Genomic DNA, 24,971 nt, shown 5'->3' with positions numbered 1-24,971 from the left:
CACAGTTGTTGTTCTTTTTGTGCAGTTTTGGTTTTGGAAACACCATGTTGTGTAGACTGAACTTGAACTCACTCGTAGCTAGCTAAGACTGGCCTTGGACTGATGCTCTTCCTGTCTCCACTTGCAAAGTTCTGGGATTCTAGGTGTGCACTACAGTTGATTTGTGAACAAATTGAGCCATTCTCAGGGGATATCTTTGTCCAAGGGTCAGCTTTTTAAGCTCTTTTATCTTAAACAGGCACTTGGTTAAGTGACTAAGGCTGACTAACCTTTCCTTAGAAGGGAACTCAGGATTAAGACTCCTTTTGTTTTTCAAACTGAGGTCTCAGTAAGTCTTCAGGTCTGAGATTCTACATCTTGTTGAGGCTTTGTGTTTGCTTGTCTTTTATTGTTGTTGTCTTGTTTTCTTTCATTTTAGTGACAGAGCCTCACATAGCCCAGGCTAGCCTCATGCTCAAGCTGAGGATGACTTTGAACTTCTTGATCCTTGTGACTCTACCCCTCTGGTGCTAGGACTACAGGCATGCACCAACACACTGATTTTATGAGGTGCTGGAAGTCAAACCCATTCCAGGCAAATGATCATCTACTACTGAGCTAAGTAAGTCTCTCTCTCTCTCTCTCTCTCTCTCTCTCTCTCTCTCTCTCTCTCTCTCTCTCTCTCTCTCTCGTTCTGGTGCTGGAGAGACCAGAATACAGGGATTTGCACATGCTATGCAAACCCTCTACCATTGAGGAGCTACATGCCCTGCCTTTTGATGTAGGCCTCATTAAATTGCCCAGGGTGGCCTTTTATTTACTCTATAGCCTAGGCAGGCATAAATTTGCCATCCTTCTGTCTCAACCTCCCAGACAGCTGGGATTACAGTCCTATACTACAGGGCCCAGCTTTGGTTTTGTGGCTTCCAATTAGGATCTTTTGATTGTTCTCCTGCCCTCCAGAACTGCATTCATTACCTTCCAATTTCTACTAGCTGAACATATAAGGCCACCTTACTCCAAGATATCTGAGGGACATTTCTTTGGAACCAGATGTGCCAGCAGGTATAAGATGCTTAGTAGAATGACGAGTCGATATGAAGCCACGGGACTTGGCAATTAAGAAAGTCATTATGGAGCTCAATGTTTTGAGCTGACTGCCGTGTAAGAACAACGAATGGAAGCTGAATTCATTCATCGGTTATTTATTACATAGGAAATACCAAGGCCTGGGAGGGTCTCAGAGTGAAATATTGGCCTCTTCCCTAGTGTGGCTAATATGAAGAGGGAAGGTGACATGACCAAAGTAATCACAATTTCTGTCTAATGATGCTGTGCTCATTATGGAACTCTCCGGAGCAGTGATAGCTTTGAAGAGGTTGAGCTAAGAAAATAAGATCGTGCTGAGACAAAGTGGAGGAATGAAGTAATGGTGGATGGGGTTAAGCTGAAGCAGAGCTACTGCAGAGCACAGAGCAAGCCAATGGGTGAATGGGAGGTCAGAGCAGTCTGGAAAGGCGGGGGCAGAGCCACAGATAAACTACAATTCCCAGGAAGCACCGGGCGCCCTTGGACGGAAGTGAGGTGAGGCGCGAGCCGCCGCAACCTTTGAGGGAAAAAGGAAGTGCTTGGGCGTCGCAGGGCCGGAGGCGCGGGGATAGGTAGGTAAGGGTGCGGCGCGGGAGTCTGGCGGGCCTGGGCTGCGGGCTCCCGGGGCCCGTGTCGTCACAAGGCGGCAGCCGCCAGCCCGGCGAGCGGCGGGGCAGGCAGAGGGCAGCGGGCGGCCTGGCCACCCCGGTAATCCGTCTTCTCCCGGCGTCTCTTCTGCAGAAGGAGCACCATGTCCGCGGAAGTCCCTGAAGCAGCGTCGGCCGAGGAGCAGAAGGTGAGCGTGCCGGGCTGGCCCGGCGGGGCGGCGGGAGCCAGGTGTGGCTGGAGCCCTGGCTGGCGGGCCTGCGGGAGCGCGGCCCGAGCGAGGCCGGCCTGAAGGAGCCCTCCGCCGGCCGCCGCCTGGCCGCACCACACGAGGCGGTCGGCTCCTCCCGCATCCGACCCCCCCCCTTGACCTCCCCCCAGGCGGCTTGGACACCTAACGTTCCTCTCCGGTGCCTCGGTGTGTCACCTGGGTATACGAGAGAGCCAGGACTCGGGCCGGTGCTAGGAACCCAAGTTTTCTAGCGAGCTTTTGTTTGCTTAGGACGTTGTATTCCCCCCCCCTTCCCGCGCGCTCACCCCCCCCCCCGGAAGCGCTCCGACCACTTGTAAGCTTGCAGGTAACTCCTAAAGCGGTGTCTCCATTCGGGGGCCTGGGGGGAGCGATGCAGATCTAGGTTAGGATTGTGAGCCGTGTGACCCCAGGATCTGTGCCTAAACCCTTGGGGCTTCGGTTTCCCCGTCGGTTAAGTCCCGGTCCTAGTGCCCACTGCCTACGACGGCCGGGAGGCCCAACCGAGGAACTGTAAACCCAGCACGACTTGTGCTCAGACATGCTAGCTGGTGGGGTTTGCCTGTGGTACTTGACTATAGCTCGAGAATTGGAGCTTTACAATTTTTTCACTAATTGAATCAGATATTTCTCGAGACTTGGGGATCTTTTTGTCAGCTCATTTGTATTTCTCCGATGAAGGGAAATGAGCTAGCAATCCATCTAGGAATACAAGGCCTGTATGTTTATCTGGGCTGTTGCCTGCCCATTCCATTATAATTAATTATTCTGATGCCCTGCCTTCCTGGTTACATGGAGTCAATTAAGAAAGGAGAAGAGCCCTCGGTCTCGTTTCTTAAATTATGAAGAGTTCCCAGCAATTTTTCTTATCAAACTGTGCCTTTAATCCCAGGTCTCAGGCAGAAAAAGCAGGCAGATGTCTGTGAGTGCCCGGCCAGCTGGAGCTACATAATGAGACCCTGTCTCAAATTAATTGATAATTAATAACAAACTGCTTTACTGTACATGAGATTTGCTGTAATGTTTAAACTTTCTTAGGGCTTATACTGAATGTTGCCCTGTAGATGAGTGCTCTGTGCCCATTCCATATGTTCCTAATCGTGTTGACTTTTTCTGTTATTTCTTCCATTACAGTAGTTCTGTTCTGAGAGTACTTGTAAATTAACTGATGAAAAGAAAGAGAACAAAGATAATAAAAGCACCACGTTGTTCGGCTGTATGATACTTTGCAAGAAAGATTTCTTCTCCCTCCTGTCCGTCTGTCCTTTTTCCTTTCTGCAGGAGGGCCTCTGGGGCAGCCTAGGCAAGGGCTTGACCACTGAGCTCTATTCCTGGGGTCCCCTTCTGTTTCTGTGAGAACAGCCAGTGAGAGAAAGAGAGAATATGTGTGTTCACAGCAAGCACTGTACTGACTGACTAGCCACCCAGCCCCTATTTTGCCTTTCTGGGACAAGAGCTGGTGTGGCTAGCTAGAGCGGATGGCCCTGACACTATTTGCTCCGTTACCATGCTGGCCTAGCCTTCTTGTTTTCAGTTTTGAGATGATCTCATTCAATTGCCCAGGCAAGCCTTCAGTTTGGTGGTTCTCTAGGCTCAGACTCAAGTGGCTCAAGTTGCAAGCCTGTGCCATGAGGCCCAGCTGAGCAATGAATTTTTGAAGCCAAAAAAAAAGAAAGAAAGAAAGAAAAGAAAAAGCATACAGTTTAAGGATTACAGTCTTAGTCGTAATCTTATATATTACCTGTTCATATTGTAAACTTTGATGTGTTCATAATTGCTTAGGATTTAGGAACTCAAAGCCCATGTCTATCTTGTCTTAAATACACTGAAATGAATCTTGGTTTTAATTTGATACATAATGGTGTGGTAGGTAATTTTTTTTTTTTAAATGGGGATATTTGTGTAGAGGTCAGAGAACAGCCTGCAGGAGTCGATTTTCCCCTTCTACCGTGAGAGTTCCAGGATTGAACCTGAGCCATCTTGCTGGCCCTTGTTTAATTATTTTTCCTGCAGGGGCTCACTCTGTAGCCCTGGCTGACCTTTGACTTGAAGTATTCCTCTGGCCTTAAGCCTCCCAAGTTCAAGGATTACAGTCCCGCTGCCACTACACCTGACTCAAATAATTTTGGGTGACAAGATTTGTTAGTATGTTACCAAAGTTTGAAGTATTGATTTCTAGAGTATAAATACTTTTGATTAAAATAGCCCAATACAATATCTAATACCAATGATAACTTTAATGTTTTGTCTTTATGATTTTTTTCTCTTTAAGCATTTTTTTAGATCTTTTTGTTTCTAGCTAATGTCGTTAATATAAATTAGAGGGTGTTGGGAATATAGTGTCCCTTTTGGAATGGAAGATTGGCTGTAGATTTTAGGTGCCTGAGGCATGAACAGATCCTTCAGCAGGAGGAAAATGTGCAGAGTCACTTCTGTGGTCTTGTGAGCCAAATCACCTGTTTCTTCTATTTGGAAGGACAGTTACATGACCTCAAAAGTTGACTATTGTCTCTGTTCCCAATTGACCTTTCAATTATAGTCAAAGTATTCAGTTAAAAATACTTATAAGATAGACTTTATGGTAGCTTGTTGTCTAAAGAAGTTTAAGATAGCTGGACCCTGCAAGGAATAGGACAAGGTCATCTTCTACCCCTTATGAATGGTATACACTCATGTTAAGAGAGAGAGACCAGTGGAAATAAAATTAGAAAGCAAAATTTTAAAAAGAGAAGGAAATCAGATAGGCACCTGTTTTTAATTGCGACATTCATTAAATATGTGTGAGCATTAAAAACACAGATATCTGTCTCTCAATTTGTATCAGTCTTAAACAGAAACACAGCCTATCTATAAACTATTCATTGTGGCTGGTATTGTGTTGAAACTAAATATATTGAGAAATGGTAGCAGCTGTTAAAGGTTAATTATCCCATAGGCCATGTGATGACTAAGTTCTCCTTTTTAATATAAGCTATGAGGTCATATAACTATCTAGAACTGAGATAACTTAATGTTTTAAAATTAGTTCTAGCTAGGCATAGTGGATCACACCTAATAATCCCAGCAGTCTGGAAGCAGAAGCTGTCCAGTATAATAAAGCCCATGGTGATAAAGAATAAAAACCTTAACTTTGGCCCACTTTAAAAATATGAAAAAAACTAAATACATAATGCATATGTGCGTGTTGTGGCTTTGGTTTGTTTGTTTGTTTGTTTTAAGATGCCAGTAGCAAGTTTTCTAGAGGTTGTTTTAGTCAAACTAAATGAAGTGTCTTAGAAAGACTAGCTGAAGTAGAACTCAGCTGAAGTAGAACTGAAATACTGTGTTTAAAGAACACCTGGCCAGACTGGAGAGGTGGCTCTCAACCACCTGTGACTTCAGTTTCAGAGGATCAGTGTCCTCTTCTGACCTGTGGGCATGCGAGTAGTATACAGACATACATGCAGACAAAACACAGTAACTTAAAAATAATTCTTTTTTTAAAAAGATATGGGCCAGGCATGGTAGCGCACACCTTCAATCCGGTACTTGGGAGGCAGAGGCAGGTGGATCTATGTGGGTTTAAGGCCAGCCTGGTCTACAGAGTGAGTTCTAGAACAGCCAGAGCTATGTAGAGACCTTATCTCAAAAACAAATAAAAACCCAAAAATACAAAACTTAAAAAAAAAAAAAAAAAGGCCTGGTATTTTTGTGCATGGTGGAAAAGGAAGAGAACTGCTAACATAGAATGTTTCAGAGTAAAACCTCCAGTTCCGTTCCACTGCAAGTTCTCTCAAAGGCTGCCTAGAGGTGGATGTTAAGGGGATGACCTTGGACAGTCCTCGCTGGGAGTAAGTTTATCTGCCCCGATTATCTGTCACAGGGTGAAGTCCAAGCTCACTAGCCTGCTGTTCAGCCTCCTTTCATCACATTTTCTTGCTTCATCTCCCAGAAGTCCCCTTCTTGCCTACACTGTCCATTCTCTTATTGATGCTTCCTCTCCATCCTCAGACAAAACCTGCTTGTCCAAGTCTTTTTTTTTTTTTTTTTTTGGTTTTTTTTTTTTTGGTTTTTTGAGACAGGGTTTCTCTGGCCTCAAACTCACAGAGATCCGCCTGGCTCTGCCTCCCGAGTGCTGGGATTAAAGGCGTGTGCCACGGTGGCCCAACTTGTCCAAGTCTTTGTGTCTAAATCCTACATGCTTTTTATTTAATCAGAATTATGCTTGGTTACATGTGACAGGAAAATGAAACTAGTAGTAGTTTGAACAAGGTAGAAGTTATTTTTTTCTCTTGGCAAAGAAACACAAAAAGCTAGCCCAGGAGTGGGAGAGTGGTTCTGAGGTTTTCAGGATGCAGGTCCTTGCTGCTGCTCCACCATTCTTAGCACCTCAGCTCTTAATGCAGTATGGCTGCTCCAGTTTCAGACATCTTAAGCTCATTAAACGATGAGAAAGGACACAGAGGGGAAAAAATGTATTCTCTCCTTCATGAGAGGCTTCTTAAATCTTACACATGACACGTATCTTTTATTGGTTGTTTGTTTATTTGTTTTAATGTGTATGGGTGCTTTGTCTCCATGTATGAGTATATGTGTGCTGCTTGGTGCCCTAGAAGGTCAGAAATGTGCATCGGAAATGGGCTGGAGCTACAGACCATTGTGAGCCACTGTCTGTGTAAGTGCTGGAGGTTGAATCCAGGTCCTCTGGAAGAGCAGCCATTGCTTTTAACCATGGAGCCATCTTTCCAGTCCCACTCTGATGTCTTCTAATGACAAAACCTGCCTAATACATTTTCCTGAACATCCCTAATAATACAAATAACATGTCTGTTTCCTTATATCATTGTTTAACAGTAGATATAAAAATGCTTCCCCACTCCTTACCCCCCAGGTTTTAAAAAATTCTAGTTAATCTTGGTATTTTCTGGAGCTGTTTTATTATACTCTATCACTGGTAGGCTTAATAATGTTCTTTTTTTCTATTCAGATTTTTCTGTCTTTTGTTTGTCAAATGGGGTCTCTTATCCCAGACTGGCCTTGAACTCAGTGTGTAGTCAGAATGAGTTTGAACTCCTTACCTTATTACTTCTACCGCCTGAGTGCTGGGGTTTCAGTCATATTCCATCTTGTGGTACTGGAGATGAAACCCAGAGCCTTGTGCATGTTAGATAGATGATCTACCACTGAATTACATCTCCAGTCCAACCAGCTTTTAGATTTGTTTCTGTTCTTGGTATAAGATTTTTACTTTATAACTTACATTCCTGAACCTATTAATTCTGTTGCATCAATGTTCTTGAGCTGATGGTAAATCTACTTATGTAGAAAGTTTCTTGGTTTTATGGACACAGTTGAAGGACATTGTGTTCATTCTGGAGACTTTTATTTACTGTCATTGAATGCCAAGCACTGGTAAATAGTAAGGATTTACAGGACAAAAGTGATTCTCTATAAAATGGTAACAGTAGTTGAACCTTCTTCACAATATCTGAAAAGGTCAGTTGGCCTTTGTTAATTCATCAGTACATTAGTGAACATATTGCTCAGCAGACAGAGAACTTATTTGAGTGCTCTGGTTTTACTGCTGAGCTATGTAACAGCCACAGGCTGAAAAATGACATTCCGATAAAATTATCAGCTTATTAGAATATAAAATAATCATTTTTAACTTTTTTTTTTTTTCGAGACAGGGTTTCTCTGTGTAGTTTTGCGCCTTTCCTGGAACTCAGTTGGTAATCCAGGCTGGCCTCGAACTCACAGAGATCTGCCTGGCTCTGCCTCCCAAGTGCTGGGATTAAAGGCATGCGCCACCACAACACAGCCCAGCCATTTTTAACTTTTTTTTAGGACTAGAGATTGAACCTAGGGAATATCATGCATATGTTAAGCAAGCACTGTACCACTGATCTACATCCCTAGACCTAGTCATTTTCAAAGGTCTTCTGCTATTGTTGGTGCTGATCTATTGAACCTGGACCTCATGAATTTTAGATTGTGCTTTGCTACTGAACCCTAACCCTTGAATGTTTCTGTATATGTATTCAAAGCTTGTATATTAGTAACAGAGGGTTTCTAATGTATTCTAATAGTAAAGCTCACAGAAATACATGTGTTAATCTTAGTTCATGTTTATATTTGATAAAGATTAGGTTCTCTTCTAAGTGTATACTATAGGAAGACAGTTTGATAACCATCCCATCATTTGTCAAGAATGTATAAATACATATATTTATAAATATATAAATATATATGTAAATTGCACTTTATTTCATCATGTAATGTTAAAAATGTAGAAACCTGTGACAGGAGTTTTTATAGAATAAAATTTCAAAATCAGCTTTGAATTTTTAAAGCTATTTTTCTTCTTGAGTTTGACATTTTATTTTAGCTTTTAAATTTTTTTATATTTTATTAGTGGATGAGTGTGAGTGTGCAAGCTCTCCCATATGTAGCTGGAGTTTTCCTGTGTCCCACCTGGCCCATGATCAGGACAAATCTCACCCACCAGTCCTGTAGCCGCTTGGACCCAAGTAAACACACAGAGACTTATATTACTTATAACTGTATAGCCATGGCAGGCTTCTTGCTATCTAGTTCTTATATCTTTTTTTGTTTGTTTGTTTGTTTGTTTTGGTTTTGATTTTTCAAGACAGGTTTTCTCTGTGTAGCTTTGCACCTTTCCTGGAACTCACTTGGTAGCCCAGGCTGGCTCTGCCTCCCGAATGCTGGGATTAAAGGCGTGCGCCACCACCGCGCAGCTAGTTCTTATATCTTAACCCATTTCTATAAATCTATACCTTGCCATGTGTCTTTACATCTTCTCATGTGGCAGCAGCTAGCGGCATCTCCTGACTCAGCCTTTTACTTCCCAGAATTCTCCTCTCTGCTTGTCCTGCCTATATACTTCCTGCCTGGCTACTGGCCAGTCAGCGTTTTATTTATCAATCAATCAGAGCAACACATTCACAGCATACAGAAAAGCATCCCCAGCACCCATATGCCACAGTGCATATGTGTAGAATAGAGAACAACTTATGGGAGTCTGTTCTCTTCCTCCTGCCATCTGGGACCCAGTGACTAAGCTTGGTGACAAGTGGCCCTTTACTTTTGTGAGGGCTTTTGGGGGTGGTTTCTTTGGTTGGTTGGTTGGTTGGTTGGTTGGTTGGTTGGTTGGTTGGGAGTTTTGTTATTGTGGTTATTTGTTTGGTCGGTTTTGCTTGTTTGTTTGTTTTCTGAAACTCTTGATATAGGCCAGGCTGACCTTGAACTCCAGAAAGCCACCTGCCTCTGTCTTTGCCTTCTGAGTGCTGGGATTAAAGGCTTTGTCACCACGCCTGCCCAGCTTCCTTTACTATTGTTTGTTTTTTTCTGAGACAGGGTTTCTCGGTGTAGCCCTAGCTGTCCTGGAACTTGCTCTCCCTTTGCTGTTGTTTTTTAAGGCTTGGTTTTATATATTGCATCCTGGCCTGGAACCCCTGATCCTCTTGCCTCCACTTTGTACATACTGGGTTTTCATATGCCCAGCTTTTAAGCTTTTGTTTAACAGGGTTAATTTTGTAGACCCCCACCCCTTGCCTGTAACTTTGAGACTGCCTGACTCTTACTAGTTTCTTTGCTTATTACTCTTCTCCTGACCCCTGCTGTGGATTAAACTCAGATCTTCATACATCCCAAGCAACTGATCTACCACTGAATTAAGTCTACTACACACATGTACAATCTTTGTGTGACTTCCTTTTGTTTTATTTTAAAGCAGGGTGTACCTCCCAAGGCAGCTCTGAACTCACTACAAACTTCTACAGACCCTTGAATGCTAGAAATGTTGGGATACATAGTCACACCTGATCAGTCTTCTCTTTTCTTCTTTAAAATATTTTATCAGGGACCCGTGAGATGGCTGAGAGTGTTAAGGTTCTGACCTTCAAGCCTACAACTTTAGTTTGATCTCCAGATCCCACTGGTGGAATAAAAGAATTGACTCCTGCAAGTTATCCTTTGACTTACTTCCACACTTCCTCTGTTATGACATGCACATGCCTCCACACAGCATACATACATGTAAAAGAAATTACTAGGATCTTTTTTTGTAAAACCAAGTACTTATAAGATAAATATAAGTTAACACTGTCTTCTTTGGGGCAGGACACAGTGAGCTGTCAGTAAGTTTATCCAGACTATCCTTGAACTCATACTCAAGTGATCTCTAGCTCCATGACCAGGAGTAGATTCACCTGCCAGCACCTACCCAGTAGATGTCTGCCTGGTACAGAAATGTGCTGGTTTCAAGCCATTTTTTTTTAAAACATAATAAGTTGATTGCTGCTCACACTGATTAATATAGGAAAGATCAGAGTTCCTAGGATCTGTCCTAATTCAGACAGAAATTATTCTTTGTAGCAATAAAGTCCACAGTAACCAGAGCGGCTTCTCTGCTCCTGACACTGCTCATAGTTGAAACAGCAGAAATCATCACCTAAGCCTTGCTGCCATCCCAGTCACCTCCAAGGGGGAGATTCCAGACCCCTGGCTTTCATTCCTCAGGGAAAACAGCCCTGTTCCTGGGTGGGCTTCTAGTGGCAGTTAGGTTTCCTTCAAGGACAAAACAGTGATTGTCTTCAATCCCTGTTGTGGTGCTGGGACCTCCTCTCAAGGATCAGGCACCCGTGTGCAGGTTATATAGCACACTGGCATGCACCTTGTCATTGGGGACCAGTAAACAGCACCTGCTGTCCCATGCCCGCCATGGGAGCCGCACAGAGAGCAGGGCCTCTGTGTTTCTTTCTGTAGGGTTCCTCTGTGTCGCCCCAGCTGTCGTGGAACTAACTCTGTAGACCAGACTGGCCTCAAACTTAGAGATCCACCTGCTTCTGCTAGGATTAATGGTGTGTGTAGCCACCACCTGACTGGCCTATATATTCTAATAATACGTTTGTCGTAGTATCTATCTTACTCAATATAGATGCACTAGCTCTTATTTGATTAGGGCTTGACTAGTGTGTTATTTCCCCTATGTTTACTTTCTACCTATTTCACTTTTTAAATTTTACTTGGTAAGTGACTAGTTTTTGTTGTTGCTGTTTAAAATCTGGCTCTGAATTTATATTTGTTTATTTTGACCTTTTGAACAGGCTTTCCTGGATCTTCCTATATTGACCTGGCTTGTGAACTTGGTGGCAGTCCTTTTGGCTCTGTCTCTCAAATACTGGGATTACAGGCATGACTGTCTCCCTTGGCTTCCAGCTACAGACTTAAATGGACAGGGCATCAGTCCTTTTATGGTTATTGTGATCATTGGCACTTTAGTTTTTTTTCCTTTCATCTTACCCTTTGTTACTGCTGCCCTTTTTTTAAAATCACATCACATCTTTTCTGTTCCTTTGTTATTATTGTGCTCTGAGTGTGTGTTATCTAGTCCCATTATTATTTCATTAACTTCCCCCATTGATTTTCTTTTCTTCACTACTAAACTACCAATTTGGAGATTTTATGCTTTATTTTTGTTTAGTTAGCCCCCTTTAAAACTTTATTTTGTAAGCCTGGTGGTGATGTCGCATACCTTTCATCCCAGCACTTGGGAGGCAGAGGCCAGCAGATCTCTATGAGGCTGGTCTACAGTGCAAGTACCAGGACAGCCAAAGCTATATACAGAAACCCTGTCCCCCCACCAAAAAAAACATGATCACTTGTATATTAATTTATTTTCTCATTGCTCTGACTCAGTATCTGATAAAAGTAACTTAAAAAAAGGGTTTATTTTTGCTCAGAGGTTGAGGATACAGTCCACGATGGCTAGGAGTATATGGCAACATGAGCCAATGCAGCTATAGCCAGAAGCAAAGATGAATGTCGGTGTTCATCTTTCTCCCTTTTCCCCCTTCTAATATTTAGTGTATGTGCATGTGTGTGTGCACTTGTGTGCATTTATGTGTTTTGTGTAAATGCACATGTGAAGACTAGAAGAGGGCTTCCTTTGGAACTGGAATGACAAGTGTTTGCACAATACTTGTCTTATTACATAGTTGTTAGGATCCAAACTCCAATCTTTATGATTGTACAACTTCTCTTAAACCACTGAGCCATCTCTTTAGTCCACTTCCTTTTTTAAATTCAGTCCCTAGTACCCCAGCCTATGAAATGATATGACAACATCTAGAGCAGATCTTGCCACCTAATTAATCCATCTGCAAGCTCCCTTACAGATGTGCCTAGAGATTCTGGTTCCTGTCATGTTTTGACAGTCATTATAAACCATCATGACTTCCAAATTATAAACATTTAAATTAAAAATACTATCCTCTTATGTGTTTTTCTTTGTTGTCTCATTTTATTTTTACAGCACTTGGAATTGAACCTGGGGCCCTGCCCATTCTTGGCAAGTGCTCCACACTGAGCCACACCCCAGCCCTTTATTCTTGCCTACTCTCCTTCCTTCTCAGATGCTGGAAATTATGAGTCCAGGGCCTCTGTGCCCTCTGACATAGGGTACATCCCTGGCCCTTCATCTTCTCCTACCCCACCCCCCACCCCTTCCTACAAAAGACATCTACGGTATAATTGATGCATGCATATGTAACCTATTTTTTCTTTGTTTTATATTTCCTTCTCTTTATCTCAACACACACACTGCCCTTGTTCATTTTGTTTTCTTTCTTAGCTAAAATAAATGTTCGGGAATATCTTTGATGTTCAAGAAACTGTAATCATAGCAAATTCTGTGTCCAATTCTGTTTTTAACATGACTATAAGTATAAATTATTCCGCTTGATTTTTTTTTAAACCATCATACAAGGAGGGCAAGAACAAAAGCTACTTGACATATTTCAAACAGAAAGGAAATGGTTTGGGGTACTAGATTACAAATTCTTGAAAGGGTTGGAAGAACAGAAGGGGAAAAAGATGTTTTCAGAGGCAAGGATTGAAGAAAGTCGTGTTTGGAGCCTTTCATCTACTCCACTGCCGTGTAGCTGCTACAAGAGCCCCTGATTCTCTGTGGATACCCCACTGGAGGAACTCACAGGGGCCTGCTGCTCTGTAGCAGCACGATCAAGAGAAGAGTGGGCTCTCTTCTTCTACACTTTTTCATCTGTGTGGCTGCCTAATTGGAGTACAGTTGGGGAAATGTAGTTTTAGCCTTCTATTTGTACTGTTTGGGGAAGCTTGTAGAGAGGAGCAAGAATGGCTAAATGCCAGCAGCCACTGCACCCCACCCCCACACGTTTATATTTCTGTAAGTAAATCTGTAGTTGTGTTAGAATGTTAGTGAACATTGTTAGCTGGAGTTATTTAATGTAAGGTCCTAAAACTTCAGCAACTGCAGTAGATTAAGAATGTTTTATATGGTTCTCAAAAAGTATTGTACAAGTCTTGATAGTGCTTAATTTTGTTTTAAAGTGTTTGTACAGAACAAAGTTTGAATTCATCTAGGAAATTATACTAATAGCACTTATTAATAACATGTTATGTATTGACAAGGACATTCAAGGATTCTCCTCCTTCTTCATCCTTCACTCCCTCTCTTTCTCCTCTCCCTGTCCTCTTCCTTGTTTTGAGATGAGGTCTCGTTGGTCTCAAACATTTGAGATCCTAGGTTCAAGAAGTTATCAAAAGAAGTGTGTTTGGGTTTGAGGAGTATGTGTGGGGAGGGGAGAAAGAATGTCTCTCCGTATAGACATGGAACTGGATATGTAAACCAGGCTAGCCTCATTATTTTTTCTTATGAGTGTGGGTGGATGTGTGCTGTCTATGCATGTGAAGGTCAGAAGGCAGCTCTCAGACTTGGCTCTCTCCGTCCACCATCAGAATCAGAGGTTGAACTCAGGTTGTCAGGTTTATGTGGCAAGCTCCTTTAGCTGCTCTGCAATCTTTCTGGCCCAAGAAAATCTTGATTCTGACAGGAAGGTTTGAAAGTGCTGAGACTAAAGGCCAGTAGTTGACTTTGGCTCCTTTTCAATAAGCATTATTTAAAATGGGCTAACTGGACAGGGAAGCCCAAGAATAGGGCCTTGCATCAGTTTTTCATCCAAGTTTTGCTGTGAAGTTGCAGCTCTGAGAATGCCAGTGAGTTACAGTAGGTTTGTATAGTGAAGGGTAAGCGGCCAGCCACTAGATGTCGCTAAGGCTCTAGCACACCTTATTTTTGTATGTTAGTGTCTCCAGCTTTACATAAGTACAATGTCCTTATATCTTTACCTGATTAGGTTCTAAACTTTGTAAGACAGGAATTATGCATAAAATCAGGTTTGAAAAACTCCTTAAAGAACTGCCACAATACTCAGGAAACAGAGGCAGGTGGATTTCTTCTGAGTCCAAGGCCAGCTTGGTCTACATAGTGAGTTCCAGTATAGCCAGAGATACAGAATGAAACTCATGTCAAAGACAAACAACAAAGCCGGGGCGTTGGTGGAGCACGCCTTTAATCCCAGCACTCGGGAGGCAGAGCCAGGCGGATCTCTGTGAGTTCGAGGCCAGCCTGGGCTACCAAGTGAGTCCCAGGAAAGGCACAAAGCTACACAGAGAAACCCTGTCTCGAAAAACCAAAAGAAAAAAAGAAAAAAAAAAGACAACAAAAAGCACCATAAAAAATGATGATATTGCAGTTTGAATACCAGCTGAGGTGTTGTGACTTATGGAGGCTTTGTGTAGTGGCTTATGGAAGCTTAGTTTTAAATGTGACAGTAATCAGCAGCGTGTTGATATGCTTACACACTGCAAGTTACCAGGGTTTAGATTGTATACCTCACACTTGAACTTTTGGACATACCATTCTTAAATGTAAGGACTAGAAAAATGGTCACTTAGAGTCTTAACCTGTGCTGAATACACAAGTAAATTTTGTATGGAGCATATGTGTGGATGGCCATAATAAGAGATTGTCAGCATAGATACATGAAACTGCAGCCTAGAAGGGGGAGGCAGGACATCTGAATCAGAAAAGGCAGGTTTTTATAAAGAGATTAGAAAACAGCCGGGTGGTGGTGGTACACACCTTTAATCCCAGCACTGGGAGGCAGAGCCAGGCGGATCTCTGTGAGTTCGAGGCCAGCCTGGTCTAAAAAGTGAGTTCCAGGAAAGGCTCAAAAGCTACACAGAGAAAGAAAGAAAGAGAGAGAGAGAAAGAAAACAAAGGATATCTGCCATTAGCAACTGTTCCTTCAAAATCCTCTCAGACATTAAATGTGGGGTATAAGGAAGTTGTTGAGGGTCAAGTGTTGATAATACTGTAGAATATGTATAAATGTAATTTTGAGGAAAATCTCCAAAAAAAATACTTGAGATTGAAAAGTTCCTAGATAACTTATTTACTTGTTATATAAGAACAGTTGGTTTGACATTTATAGATTTAACATTTCTGCTATTTTACTTCATAAATAACCTTAGAGATTCAAAATGTGCCAAAGTGTGATTTTGCCAGTTCAGAATGAGTCCCATAGCTAAAAGTACCCTTGCCAGCTGCTCAGCCTCCCATCATAGGAGACCTGTGCTTTTTCATGATTCATTGTTCCTGTCATGAGGTGATCAGTTCTTTCCTGTAAGATAGTGTTTTGAAGAATATGGACTTAATCAGGATGGGTGTTTGAGAAAATGGTCTTGAGACAGTGACAGGACTAGAGTTATAACCAAGTACCCCGAGTTTAATCCTTGGTACAGGGGGGGGGTACATTTAATGAGTCTTTTTAGGAAGCTGACTTTGATACCTAAAAATGTGTGACATGAGCAGAATTGCCCTTTTTGATGGTAAGAGACAGGGACTCACTCACTGTAGCCTGGCCTTGACCTTGCTGTAGTCTTCCTCCCTCAGACTCCTAGGTGCTGTGATTACAGGCATGAGCTCTTTTTAATTTTATTTTACAATACCATTCAGTTCTACATATCAGCCACGGGTTCCCCTATTCTCCCCCCTCCCACTCCCTCCCCTTACCCCCAGCATACCCCCCATTCCCACCTCCTCCAGGGCAAATCCTCCCCCGAGGACTGCGATCAACTTGGTAGACTCAGTCCAGGCAGGTCCAGTCCCTTCCTCCCAGACTGAGTCAAGTGTCCCTGCATAAGCTCCAGGTTTCAAACAGCCAACTCATGCAATGAGCACAGGACTTGGTCCCACTGCCTAGTTGCCTCCCAAACTGATCAAGCCAATCAACTGTCTCACCTATTCAGAGGGCCTGATCCAGCTGGGGGCCCCTCAGCCTTTGGTTCATAGTTCATGTGTTTCCATTCATTTGGCTATTTTTTTTTTAATAATTGAGTAAAACCGAAATTTATTATAAGCCACAGTTGTCCTAGGGACCTCCATGCTCTATATATATAGCCTCTATGGTTCTATGGGTTGTGGTCTGATTGTTCTTTATTTTATATCTAGAATCCACTTATGAGTGAGTACATACCATGACTGTCTTTCTGGATTTGGGTTACCTCACTCAGGATGATTTTTTCTAGTTCCATCCATTCAGGCATGAGCTCTTACACCCAGCCAGATGTGAAGATTGCTGAACGTATTTCTGTCCTTTACAGATATCAGGGTCTTCTGAATTGATTTAGTTAAGGGAAATATGCTAGTATTTGGGCAGCTGTTAAAGTCTAGTAAAGAATCTAAGGAGTTTAAAATCATACGTACTTTTGAATAAATAGGAAATCAGAAAGATCTTTTAGGTTTTGATAATATTAAGAAAATTCTCTAAATATAGACAAAGAGCTGAAGAGTTCCATAGAAGGTGACTAACTATGAATGTATTATACATGACTGGAAAGTAACTGCAAGCAAGACTTGAGAGCTGAGCTATCTGGGTATTTTTATCCACTGTGTGGGGTGTTATACATGCATCACAGCTATAATAGAGCTATCACATGGGACATTTGAGAAGAAAGACAGAAGCGTTTGAAAGGGTTCTGTGCTTGGTTTCTTAGTCAGAGGCTGTATTACTTGGCATTCAACAACGAAAGTCAGAATCCAGATATTAAGAGGTGAATTATTTTCAAAAACTGAGTTGTAATAGAAATAATTTACTTGAAATTATTTCAGGAAATGGAAGATAAAGTGACTAGTCCAGAGAAAGCTGAAGAAGCAAAATTAAAAGCAAGGTATCCACACTTGGGACAAAAGCCTGGCGGTTCCGATTTTTTAAGGAAAAGGTTGCAGAAAGGGGTAAGTTATTGAGCATCTTCCCTCACAGGGAAATGAACTCAGTGTGCTGACAGGCCATGAGATGAGTATCTGCATTTTTAATCTCAGCTTACCAGGTGCATGTGTCTGTCTTTGTCAATATTTTACATGGTTCATACCATGAAGATATATGAAAAGAATCAATTATAATGCTTTAAATTATAAAATATTCAAGTATGTAGCATAGTACAAATAATAATGTAAAAGAATTCCTGTGACCACCACCTTCATTTAATATTGATATTTTGTCATCTTTGTAATTAAAGTAAATGTAGATATAACTCAAACCTACCCTGTATTTTCTGTATGGTCCCTTTCATTTTCAAAAGAACCGATGTCTAGAAACTGGTGGTGTATCCCACTGCCCTTATTAAAGCTTTTACCATTTGGAAAGCAAGTCCCACGTAACATCCAGAGGCTTAAGACTCTTTGTATTTGGATGAAATGATCACTTGTAAAATCATCTAATTTGCTTTGTAGTTCATTTTTTTTATCTAATTTACATGTTATAATTTTAGTAGTTCAAATTACTGAAAACATTTCATTATTTATTAGCATTGAAATAGTAGTGCTAATTTTCTCTCAACTCCTTCCTTCTTAGAAAATTAGAGTTAAAACACATTTGAATTCTTAATCATGTGGGATCAGATAATGGTGAAGTATATGTGGAAGATAATTATTGTATAAGATGCTACATTTTTATGTTTCTCCTTAAGTAAATACCTTAAGTGTATTGGTATTGGCTACTTATATACAAAAACAAGTCTGTAGGTGTGCACCATAGTTACATATGAACTGTTTTCTCAACTCAAAACGCCGAATGTGATTTTTACAAATGATTTTTAAAGGTATCAACAAATAGCATGTTTTTTTTTTAATGTGTGAAATGAAAGGATTCACATATTTCAAGTAATAATATATGGGCAATTATGTAAAATATAGAAAAATGCAAATTTTCTGTACCATAACACAGAATCTAGAAAGGAAATTATTCAAAATATCAGGGACCTTAAAAAACATTAGCATGATCCTAAATAAAGGAATTTAACAGAGGAAATAGAACTATTAAAATAGACACTGTTTACATCCATGATAGAAATCAGTGAAATTTCATCATACTAAATTCAACCAAAGTGGAAAAATATTAGAATAATTCCTACTGCTGAGCTTGAAATTAAGTGTAGTTAATGAATTACTTGTCTGTATAAACATTAAAATCATTACTCTTAATTTTGAAAGTGTTTTATAGAAGATTCATGGAAATATTTACATTTGACTAATCTCTTATAAATTAATGTAAGGGTGTAATTGAGAGAAAAATATCTTCAAATTTAAAGCTTTTTTTTTCCCTCTTAAAGCTTTTACTGTAATTAGAAGCAGCATGATTGTTCAGCATCAGAGAAATAGTAAGTTATAATCAGTCAACAAAATAGAATATGTGGTTATTTGAAATCATGACTGTAAAGGTCATGTAGTGGGAAACTAGAAATATCAGAGTGAGAACTGCATTCATTAGGAATCTAGTTATGCAGGATGTGCATGGACTCTCCACTTACAGAACCATACTGTTAGGTGTATTTTCAGCTATGACATAATCATGTATAATCCTAGGCATCAGATAGCCATTTGCACTTGACTGGTTACTAGTATTTAGGAGACAGTTTCTTCACAACAGAATTAATATATCTTAAAGTCAGTATCGTAGATGTAAATAGTTGGAAATGAAGTAAATGCCACTTGAATCAAATAATTTTATAGAATTTGAAATTGAATGTTTGAATGATTCTGTATTTTCCCAAACTATCAGTGAAATAAGCCTTTTTGTTGTTGTTCTAGAATTTATTTCAAATCTGAGTTACAAGGTTCTAGGTTTCAGTTTTCCTCTGCCATGATAGTTAACAAGCTAAGAGACTTAGTTTCTCCATTATTTGAGAGGGTTGAATTAAATTTAATTACCATATTGGATCTTTTTCTGTACTGTACCCATTGGTGATATTATGAAATTAATGTGTTATATTTTCACTGGGCTTCTAATAATAATATCGTGTCCATGGTGAGTTATAGCCCATCAGAGTGGTTAAGGATTTGAACAGTCTAGCCCATGATTTTCTGTATTTGTAAGGTTTGTAAAGTACCAAGACTGAGGACCCAGTTCTAATAAACATGACTTTAAGGTTTGTCATGTTAGGTGATAACATACATAGTGTCAATGCTGTTCAATTTTAGTGGGAAATCAGGCGTGGTGGAACATACGTAGCACTTGGGAGGAGAAGACAAGAGGATCAAGAATTCAAAAGGGTTGGGGATTTAGCTCAGTGGTAGAGCGCTTGCCTAGCACATGTAAGGCCCTGGGTTCGATCCTTAGCTTAAAAAAAAAGAATTCAAAGTCATCCCTGCTACATAGCAAGTTAGAATTTGAGGTCAGCCTGGGCTACATGAGACATTGTCTTCAGTTAGTGAGTGAGTGAGTGAGTGAATGAGTGAATGAATGAATGAATGAATGTGAAGAGAGACTTGTAAGATTGCCTCCATATGATCTAAAGTATGTTTTATTTGGTTTTAAGGGGTTTATTTTGCTTGAGATAGGGTCTCATTATAGCTCACACTGGCCTGGGGCTTACTAAATAGCCCAAGCTGGCCTCAGACTTGCTCTGATACTCCTGCTGCACAAAGACTCCAAACTGAGGATTATAGGAAGTAATCTAATATATATGGCGTGTGTGCATGTGCATTTATACACACACACACACACACACACACACACACACACACACACACACACACACGCTCATGAAGTTTAGAAATTGTTAAACATCTAAAACCTGCTAGACTATATCTGTTGGACCCTAACCTGAGAAAAAGCCGTCTCCTTCACCGGTACCACCTGTCAGTGTCTGTTCTGCCAGGTTTTGTTGTACCAGTATCTTTGCTCAGATTCTCTGGGCTTCACTGTGAGTTTAAACTCTAGCAATAGTAAAATGTAACTATTATACTCTTCAGAATATCCCAGTACGCAATTAAATGAGATCCTTTTCTGATTAAATTTTTCTAGTTAGAAACTGAGTTCCATTAAATTGGAGGAAATTGTACGGCCTATAAGAGAGAGAGAGGGTAAAGTTGCCAAGCCTGGCAATCTTAGTTCAGTCCCCAGGACTCACGAATGAGAGAAGCAATTGTAAAAATTGTCCTCTGACCTCCACATAGACTCTCTGACACACATACCCACTAAATAAGTAAATGAAAAAAAAATGTTTATGTATTTATTTATTTATTTTAGCTTGCGGTGTTCAGTTTCTTACTTTGTACATTAAGCAACACAAGAAATTTACCAGACTGCTTTGTTGTCCAGATGCCAGCCAGTAAAAGAAGCAGTGCTCCATTTTCCTTTTTATGACAGAGTCTCATGTAGTTGTAGCAAGCTTTGAGTGTCTGTCTTCCTGCCTCCACTTCCTGAGTGCTGGGATTCCAGGTGTGCCACACATAGTTAGCTAGAAGCAGCTTCTTGATTTGGGGGCATTAGAATTCCACACTCTTTTTAAAGCATCACCCAGAAATGATACTGCAGCAACCTCAGAAGTGCCTTGCCCCAGGCACCGAGAGAGTGCTCGCCCATCCAGCTCTTGGGTCTCCAGGTGCCTCCCCTGGCCCCGCCTCGTAGGCGTGACAGTTGCCAGAGTCTCAATGGGGGTTGGAACTTCCAGATCCAAGCTGGAATGGCTACCCACTACATTGCCCACGTTTCATTGTTACTACTCCATATAAAACTTGTACAGTGCTATCCAAAAAGTAGTTTCTAATCATAGATCCATTGGCTTTAGGCCAGATGGGGCTCATCAAAAGACTAGTCAGGAGGAGCCAGCTAATAAGACCTGTTACTAGGCCATTCAGCAGTCTTGCGCTAGCTGTGAGTCCCAGCTACTTCATTTTAGGGTCTGTAAAGTCTGAGACATTTTTTTCTTCTCATTATTTATCTAGGCCATCATTCCATCACTGTATCTTTAAACTCTAATCTATTTTTTTTGTTTTTGTTTTTGTTTGCAGCAAAAGTATTTTGATTCTGGGGATTACAACATGGCAAAAGCAAAGATGAAGAACAAGCAGCTTCCTGCTGCAGCCCCGGATAAGACAGAGGTCACTGGTGACCACATTCCCACTCCACAGGACCTTCCTCAGCGGAAACCATCCCTGGTTGCTAGCAAGCTGGCTGGCTGATTAAAAGAGCTGAACTGCATGGGTCTTCTAATGTCCTTTATTTCTCCTTTCTGCGTTACTTACCCACTTTCTGTTTCCTTTCACTCACTATGTCATTGGAGACTGACAGCTTTGCAGGTAGTGGTAGTGTGTGCTGCTGTTGTCAGGGAGCATACATGTGTAGAGGTTTTGGTTAGTTTAACAGTGCACTGATGCAAAGGACATGGAACAACAACTTAAGTAATTGACGTTACAATAATTGTACATATTACCTAGCTGGTGTAGGGCTGGCTCCAACAAGTAGCAAGCAAGTTTTACAGCTTTAATGTTCTGGCTTTCCTTACTTCCCCGTAATTACAGCTTTGTATGTTACTCTTATTTAATAGAACCTCTGTTGTATTGATTTCTTCTGTATTTTCCTTTTGAATTTTGTAAGACAGACGTTTAAGACCACAAGTTGGAAGACAAGTCACATAATTCAGACACAAGTAAATGGGCTGCAAAAGATTTGAATAACTGCTTGGACTTGACGGCCTTAAACCTGCTGTTCCAGCTTTAACAAGAGCATCTTACCTGGGCGATATTTGCCCGTTCTGGTGTGACTTGTGTGACTCCAACGCTTACCAGCTGTCATTGACGCTCATGCTCTTCCTCGGGTCTGCAGTGCTGGGACAGCTTTCTTTGTTGAAGACGTGAATGGGTGTGCATGTGCACTGACTATTGCATTCACTTTTGTGCCATTTTGTAAATACAATAGTTTTGCACAACCTTTTACAAATGTCTGTATTAATTTCACCATATTAGAAAGTAGATAATGTGCCAACCAGAAGCACAAGACTTCCTACACAAATCTGCCCACCATTACTGCTTTTGTATAAGAATAGTTTACAATCTTGAGCTTATTAGAATACCAAACTGAAATACACTCAGCCTGATACAGAATTAAGCATTTTCATTTGTTACTGATATTCATGACTTTCAGTGGCCTTGTACAAATATGATATGTTGCTTAGGCATATCTTTTGTTCTATGCAGAACATTTCATTTTGACTCTTTACAAAAAAATTACAATTCATATAATTTATATAAACTTCCTTAATGTAGAAACTTTTTACTTCCAACCCAACTGGGGATACTAAAGTTAAAGGCTTGCATTCTCTGCCTTCTATGTTGTTCTCAACCCCCATCTTCTCTTTACTTTGCTTCTGTGACTCGTGTTGGGCTGTTCCATTTATGAAAGCATACGTGTCTATCTCTACTTTTTAAACTTGCTTAAATAAAAGGATTTTTGTGAGGGTTTTTTGTTATGCTGAGGATCAAACCACTGTCTCACACGTGCTTAACAAGCACTGTACCACAGAACTACACTCTTATCCCTAAGGGAACTTTATAATGAAGCAAGTAGTTGAAAAGATTGGTCTAGGAAACTGTCAGGATAAGCTGAATTCTGGTTAAATAATTTTAAATAATTAGGATGAACTAGGAGAATTGGGCTTATAACAATTACAATGATTTATGTGATAGGTAAAACATTTATATTAAACTATTTAGGTATCTCCTCTACATGTCATTTTAATAAAATATCAATTTACTTTTACTTGTGGTTTATGTGATAGTGAAAACATTAGCACACTTTATTGGGACACGTTTACTATTTTCCTAGAGCCCTTTCTCCAGGATGTCAGGCCTAGGGGAAAAGCATATTGAGCTGCAGCAGCCTGAGCTGATATTGTTCTTTCTCTTCATCTTGGGCTGGGATGAGACCTACCCTACTACGGGAATCCAGGCATCATTTTGTATTGTGGCTATATGCACCTGCTTTCCTATGGTTTCACACTCGTGATTAGTCCTGCTCCACTCAACCTGAAAGCAAGAAAAGCAACACACTCTATACTCCACATTGGTAATTTTACAGCGTAGTTCTATGTCAATGTATTTGTAATGATCAAGTGAACTATTCTGTAATATGTGTAATTCACCATAGGATTGATATCTAGTCTTTTTCCCCCCATGGATATTTGCAATCCCATCACCATTAAATTCAGATTAGATGAATCTGAAATCAGAGTGGCCATGCTCTTCCTGACCACCAGACTCAATTTATGACAAGTGAGTAACACCTGCTTGAGTTTTGATTTGTAAAATAGGACACTGATATTTAACCTACCTCAAGACTTGAGGATCTGTGAAATACTAAGTGCCCCAAATAAAATCACTATCAGAAGTCTCCTCACTAAACCAACCTGCCTTCTATAAAGTAGCAGTGCTTAAATAAAATCTCAGGATTTTCCACGAGGGAAGACCTGTTAAGGATTTGTACGTATAGCTGCATAGCTTCCATTATTGGTGCTTGAGAGGAGTTTTACATTTTCCTGTTTTGTGTTCTGCTTCAAAGCTCAGTTTATTATAGACATTTTTGTAGGCTCTTTGGTCATCATTTAGTGAAGATTTTGATTAAATGAGCTTAATTGTCCATTTCTATGTCAAAGTTGTGTCTAAGGAATGGCTAGTTTCAATGTTAGAGTAAACTGAAGTTGATAAAAATACTAAAGGCAAACTGGCTAAAGTCTAAAGTCTGTTTTGTTCAGTAGCTCCTATTAGAAACATCTTGAAGGCTACATCGACAGTTGCAGCTCGTGTCTAGTTGGAATAGCATTTGGATAGATTGGAGGGGGCATGTTTGTAGTCTACAAGTTGCTAGATAATCTTGTACTAATGAAACAAGTCCAAACTATTCACGGCAGTCACAAGGCCTCTTCTTGTTATTACTTCCACAGTTAGAATTAGTTGCTGTTTTTACTTGATGTACCCAAAGTATACCTCTGAGTATTGGTAGTCATTACTAAGTCAGACTTGTATTCTTAATCTGAATATCACAGTCTTATCAAAACTGAACTATCAACCCAAACTCTGCGCTAAACTTACTATTTGATGGTCAGAAGCAGGTAGCTTGTGGGAAGAACAGTTCTGAGTGGCTACCAAGGCCTTGTCTGTGATGGCTTCATCACATCCCCCAATGTTCAAACTTACTACTTCATTGTAACCCATGTCTGTCACCTGTCCTTCCCTGAAGCCCACTGGAAGCACCTACGTTTTCTGAAGCGCCATCTTGATCTCACTTGGCGTGTACTGCCAGTCTTACCCAGGTCCCTTTCTCCAACTTCTCACTACAACTTTTAGAAATCAGAATCAAAGGAACTCAGAGTAGCTCATCTATAAATGACAAGTAGATACTCTTAACTAGTTGTTCTAGCTTTTGAAGTAGGTAGACCTGTGGGTTTCAATTCTATAAATTCCTGATGGTGGTGACACCCATTCGTGTGTGTTTGTATGGTATTTATCAACTAAATAGCAGTAGAAATAATCTAACTCCTTTAGTACCATGCCCTCAAATCTGTCACTGCTTCTCCACCATTTGGTATGCAATAGGACACTGTATGCAGAGGGCCAACGTAAATGCCTTTTCTTGTTAAAGATGTCTGTAGAGTTGGCGGTTAATGCTGAAGTTTGTCAAATAGCCCTTCCAAACTTATACTTGTAAAATACACCCAAAATAAATGGATCTACCTAATTTTTATTGATTTTAATACGCAGTTTTGTCTTATTTGTTAATGTTTTTCAGTATGTTTTCTGAAGTTAAGCCATTATAAAGAAATTATTTGTGATCTTAGATTTTGTTTTCATTTAAATGTGTTAATGAAACCCTGCTGTTCTCATCTT

At 40.6% G+C, this 24,971-nt stretch overlaps 1 protein-coding gene across 1 annotated transcript; it reads left to right on the top strand.

The window, feature by feature from the left end:
* Window positions 1-1,400: 1,400 nt before the first annotated feature.
* Arpp19 (cAMP regulated phosphoprotein 19) lies at window positions 1,401-24,838 on the top strand. The gene is made up of 5 exons (XM_028865166.2): window positions 1,401-1,405; window positions 1,533-1,640; window positions 1,810-1,864; window positions 16,920-17,042; window positions 21,102-24,838. The coding sequence occupies exons 1-5, from the start codon at window positions 1,401-1,403 to the stop codon at window positions 21,270-21,272; spliced, it is 462 nt and encodes a 153-aa protein (XP_028720999.2). The 3' UTR covers window positions 21,273-24,838.
* The last annotated feature ends 133 nt before the right edge of the window (window positions 24,839-24,971 follow it).

Source organism: Peromyscus leucopus, chromosome 14 (assembly GCF_004664715.2).
Source record: "Peromyscus leucopus breed LL Stock chromosome 14, UCI_PerLeu_2.1, whole genome shotgun sequence".
Taxonomy (NCBI): domain Eukaryota; kingdom Metazoa; phylum Chordata; class Mammalia; order Rodentia; family Cricetidae; genus Peromyscus; species Peromyscus leucopus.
This window is presented reverse-complemented; position numbering and strand designations above follow the sequence as displayed.

Excerpts from the sequence above, each read along its gene's own strand:
- Arpp19 (XM_028865166.2), top strand. Across the intron at positions 1,641-1,809 it reads GGCCGGAGGCGCGGGGATAG|AAGGAGCACCATGTCCGCGG; the intron begins GTAGGTAAGGGT and ends TCTCTTCTGCAG. Across the intron at positions 17,043-21,101 it reads GGAAAAGGTTGCAGAAAGGG|CAAAAGTATTTTGATTCTGG; the intron begins GTAAGTTATTGA and ends TTTTGTTTGCAG.